This window comes from Apaloderma vittatum, unplaced genomic scaffold (genome assembly GCF_000703405.1).
Source record: "Apaloderma vittatum isolate BGI_N311 unplaced genomic scaffold, ASM70340v1 scaffold15731, whole genome shotgun sequence".
NCBI lineage: Eukaryota > Metazoa > Chordata > Aves > Trogoniformes > Trogonidae > Apaloderma > Apaloderma vittatum.
In genome coordinates this window covers 23,143-27,713 of record NW_009699763.1, presented here as the reverse complement: position 1 = coordinate 27,713, position 4,571 = coordinate 23,143, and the positions used below count along the sequence as shown (strand labels likewise).

General features: G+C 37.0%; 1 protein-coding gene across 1 annotated transcript; it reads left to right on the top strand.

The window, feature by feature from the left end:
* Positions 1-612: 612 nt before the first annotated feature.
* On the top strand, positions 613-992 carry LOC104280773 (protocadherin-9-like; the record flags this gene model as incomplete). The annotated part of the gene is made up of 1 exon (XM_009878534.1): positions 613-992. A coding segment is annotated over one exon (380 nt), but the record flags the coding sequence as incomplete, so codon positions are not given.
* Between the last annotated feature and the right edge of the window lie 3,579 nt (positions 993-4,571).

The window sequence follows — 4,571 nt, the reverse complement described above, 5'->3', positions numbered from 1 at the left end:
CACACAGAACAGCTTTATTCATACATGTTACATTAAGTTTATAACCAATAGCAGGAGGTTTGTATGCTCCTACTAATCACTCATTGTACGATTCGTGTAACATATTGTGTACTAACAATGAGCACCCAATCCTCAGAAACAGAAGCAGAGTTTTTACATTGTGTGCAACTTGAGTTCAATTGTCAATAACAGAGCTGCCCAATTGCAAGGCGTATTTGCAGATCGAAGGGCCTCAGGTTCCTTTCACATAAATTCAAAATATTCTTTAAGAAAAATTCAAAGAAAGGTTTTTTAATAATTTCAAGAAAATTGGCAGCATGGAATTAAGTGCTTGGTTGACTCTCTCAGACATCAAAATTCATTCAATATGCTTTTGAAATTGATTTACAAGCAAGTATTATTTTTTAGTTCTTGAGGTTGAGGATAACTGTACAGATACGCTTGCTGCCTACAGGCACATGCAATGTAAAATAACCTATTTACTGAGAAACTTACTGCAACATTCTTACTGAGACCTTAAAAAATATCTTTTGTGAATTTCAGGATTCTCAGTGTCGCTGGAAATCATTGTGATATTATTCATTTGTAAAGGTGATTTTATTTTCTTTTCAGATTCAAGGCCTCTGCCAGATGTAGCCCTGACGGGGAAGTGCACCCGCGAGTGTGACGAATATGGCCACTCGGACTCCTGCTGGATGCCAGTTCGTACTTCACCTGAAAGAAAGCAGAAGAGCCAGCCAAAACTCTCCACTTTCATGCCTGTTGATGAACGGGGCAGTCAGGAAAAGCTGGCCAATGGAGAAGCCTCCCTCATGGGTGATCGCAACAGAAACCTCCTTAACAAAAAGTTGACCTCATCCTATGAGACCTTCAGTGCGGCTAGTTTCAGTAAAAATGAAGAAGGCAATCCAGAGGATATCCCCCTTACACAGACAGGGGAATACAAGCCATCTCCTGTCAATACACTCACTAGAAGAGAAGTTTACCTGTAGGCTAAAAAGGAGCGACAAAGTTCTTTCATATTATAAGAAAGAAAAGGGGCAAAAGTCTTAAAATCAAAACAATTTTAATGAAAAATAGGAAACAAAACCGAGGGGGCAACCAAAGAGACAAAAGATCTGCCTGCCACTTCTGCCTCCATAGCAGACATTTAATTACACTGTCTGCCTGACTATACTGTACAATGTAGAAAACGTTGCTACTTGCATGTATAATTCCCCCTCACTGAATTTTATTTTCCTAAATCTATGGTTGCAAATTCCTCCCCTAGTAACGAGCTTGATCAAAAAGAACACAACACACTGCTGTTTCCCCTCTGCAGAAGCATGAGTTAAGCCGCTCGTTTTGTTTGATCGTCATCTGGCTTGTTGAGGATAACAGGTCAGGGAAAATGTATTCAAAACAAATCATCTGAATATTGCTGATCCCCACCAGGGACAATCCTTCAGAAACCATACAGATATAGAGGTAAATACAAAGGAATAATCATTAATAGGCACTTTGTGAAGACCACAGCTTTAATACTCTCACCTCTCATCTGAGGCTGGAAGCAACAGAAACATGTTCAGCCTGAGACTGCAGTCAAAACCATGGCATACTTTCCTAGGATTCATGGACTCTGGTTCTGTTTTGTCCATAGAACAAACGTGTTCTTGCTGCGTCTCTTTTTCTCCTCTCTCGTTCTCTGTAATGATTACTTCAGCGTAAACACAATTAGTAACACATATACCGTAGGATAGTAATGATAAACTGTTGAAATAATTATTTTGGGCAAGACTAACATCTAGCTGGGAAGATTGTAATAACAAAAAGGCCAAAGATCACACAATGGATCAGGGGAACTGCTAAGTATTGGGGCTTGGCTTAGAAAACTGTTGTATTCACAAATACACACATGTACTTGTAACACACCTTCAGTTATATTTTGCACAGCAGCACAGTTCACAAGCCCAGATGACATTTTCTTTCCTTTTTTCTTTTTTTTTTTTTCCCCAGTGCGGTTCAGTTGAATGCCCAAAAGAAACTGATATGGGGTTTTTGTAATGACGCGACATGTTGCAACAGATGCTGCATACAGTATGCTGCATATGCCAGTTCCAGGGAATTTTTAAAATTGAAATTAAAAACTAATAGCAGTAATAGAAGGCTGCGTTAATGAGAATGCTTGGAGGGATGGAAAGGGTGGACAATGGGATGACGGAGTGACCAGAGAATATAACAAGTCAAACACAAAACCTCCTTTACAGAGTGCAAGGAACGGTTGCTAAGTCTTTTGTCATCAGTGTTGCAGATTACCGATTGCTTCAACTATGTCAAAGATAAAATGAAGGTTTTTCTTGAAACACAAGTGCATTAAAACCAAGAAAAGTGCAATACTAAATGATGTCAAGACTTGGAAACTTTAGGCAAGATAGAAAAGAGTCTGATAAACAGTGGTATGATACTCACCTAACAGGTCAAGATGAGTCAAAAGGAGTCCAACCTACCGTGATATGCAAGAGCACTGGGCTGTAATGATTCTCACGGTGACCCCTCCTTGAAAGGAAGAGGAAACAAAACAGGTTTTTTGTGCAATAAAAGCCACAGAACGTGCAGAACTTCAACCGGTTGCCTGGTAGCTGACGCTGTAGTAATAATGGCAGACTGAGCTCAGACATTCAGACGAAAGCGACAATCGAACAACACGGCAAGGACAGCTGGAGGAGGGAGGAAGCATTCAAAGCCCTGGCTGTTTAACCTGGCGTTAAGGCATGGCTAGATGACTCTCTAGTATACTGTAGTCACAATGTAGCTTTGGGTAGTTTCTTGCTTTGAAGAATTGCATAGAAATAACCTTAAGGTTAACCTTAAGCCTAAAGTAGAGGTTGGTAAATCAATACGACTCATCACATTTATCTTTTGGATTCACTTCTGCATTTAGTGGGATGTGCCATTGTCAGCCATTTCGTTCTCCTTTCTTGAGTTTACTTTCTTCAAGTAACATTAGTTCACGTATAGCAGTTATGGTGAATGGGCACATTTTAGAAAGAAAATATTAAAATCAAAGATGAATAATGATTGAACATTTTTATGTTTAATTATTTAAGTAATATGGAGAGATGCAAACTAGTACTTTGTTATGAGACTGCATACAGCAGTTACTGCTTTGTATAATCTGTAAGTACCTGTTTAAAAATGCTTCTAAAAATGCTTATGTAATGTATACACATTTTTCTTGCACGTTTCAACAGAATACACAATTGCATAACACAAATGTTCAACGGAATTTCCTTTAATAAGATTTTGTTTGATATTACACACAATAAAAAGTAAATTAGGTAGTTTGGTTCCATATACTCTTCGACCCTTTTTCTACAAGGCTAACAATACAGGTCAGAGAAGACCTTCAGATTAAATGGATCAGCGGTCACTCACCAATTTTTACACCACATAAGACAGTCATTAAATACTTTTCTTATGTGCATCTCCTTAGATGTAAAATGGGTGTGAAAGAATTTTTTAATAAATTCTATCTACTGTAAGTATTCACAGTAATTCTAGTGGAACTAGCCACTATTAATATGCTGATTACTCTTCTGACCTGGCATGACACACAAATATATTTTGTGTTTGTATTTTTCCTCTTTATTTGAGATAGGTTAAATCTGGTGCCACTCCATAAATGAGTGCTTTTGTATAAAAATACACAAATAAAACCATAAAAAATAATTAGGGTGAATGCAAAATATGCAACTGTGCCTTTTATACCTATTATTATGGTAAAGTGGTAGTTGGGTTTGGACACTGAGGGATAAGGGGCTATTCCAAACTTTTTTGAACCTGTATATTTACCTGTGTTTATTTTCTGAGAAATTATAAATAATATATTTAAAAACAAGCCTTTTGCCAAACTCAGTTAATGGACCAGTCTTAAGCATTATTAACACAAGGCTGTGGTTTAAGTAATTCTCCAGGATTTTATTTTTTTTTAATATTACACTTTGTGTGAGGCTTGGGGTTGTTTTCATTTGTTTTTAATTCTGCTGCCTGGAAAACTATGATCAGTCTATATTATAGTTATTTAGCAAGGTGTCACCAGTTCATGTTGACAGGAAAATAGACTTTTTTTTTTTTTCAGTTGCTTTTAGCAATCACAGCAATTCAGTTGTACAGTATTGAAATCATCCTTTTATTTTTTTCCATGGGAAACTCAAATGGGCTTTGCATGTATTTTACATTAGGGTACCTTTTTAGATTGCTGCGTTAATATATAACTTTATATGTACTAGAAAATTCAATAGCTTTGGTCTAAAATCTAATGCTCATTCTGGATCTCAGATCCACTATGTTTATTCAATATGGTTTCTGACTGGCCTGCTGCCTGAGTTTCAGGAAAAAAATTAAACATTATTTTTATGTGGGGGAAGAACTTAAATGGGATTGAAATGATTGGCTGAAAGACTACCCTAGGAAGTTGTCAAGTAGCAAAACAAAGAATACGGATAAAGACCTTGTCCTAAATTGAGCTGTCACCAAACACTTATAAGGAACCTGAACAATGAAATAGTTTTCCTGTTTTTTTTCATTGGTGA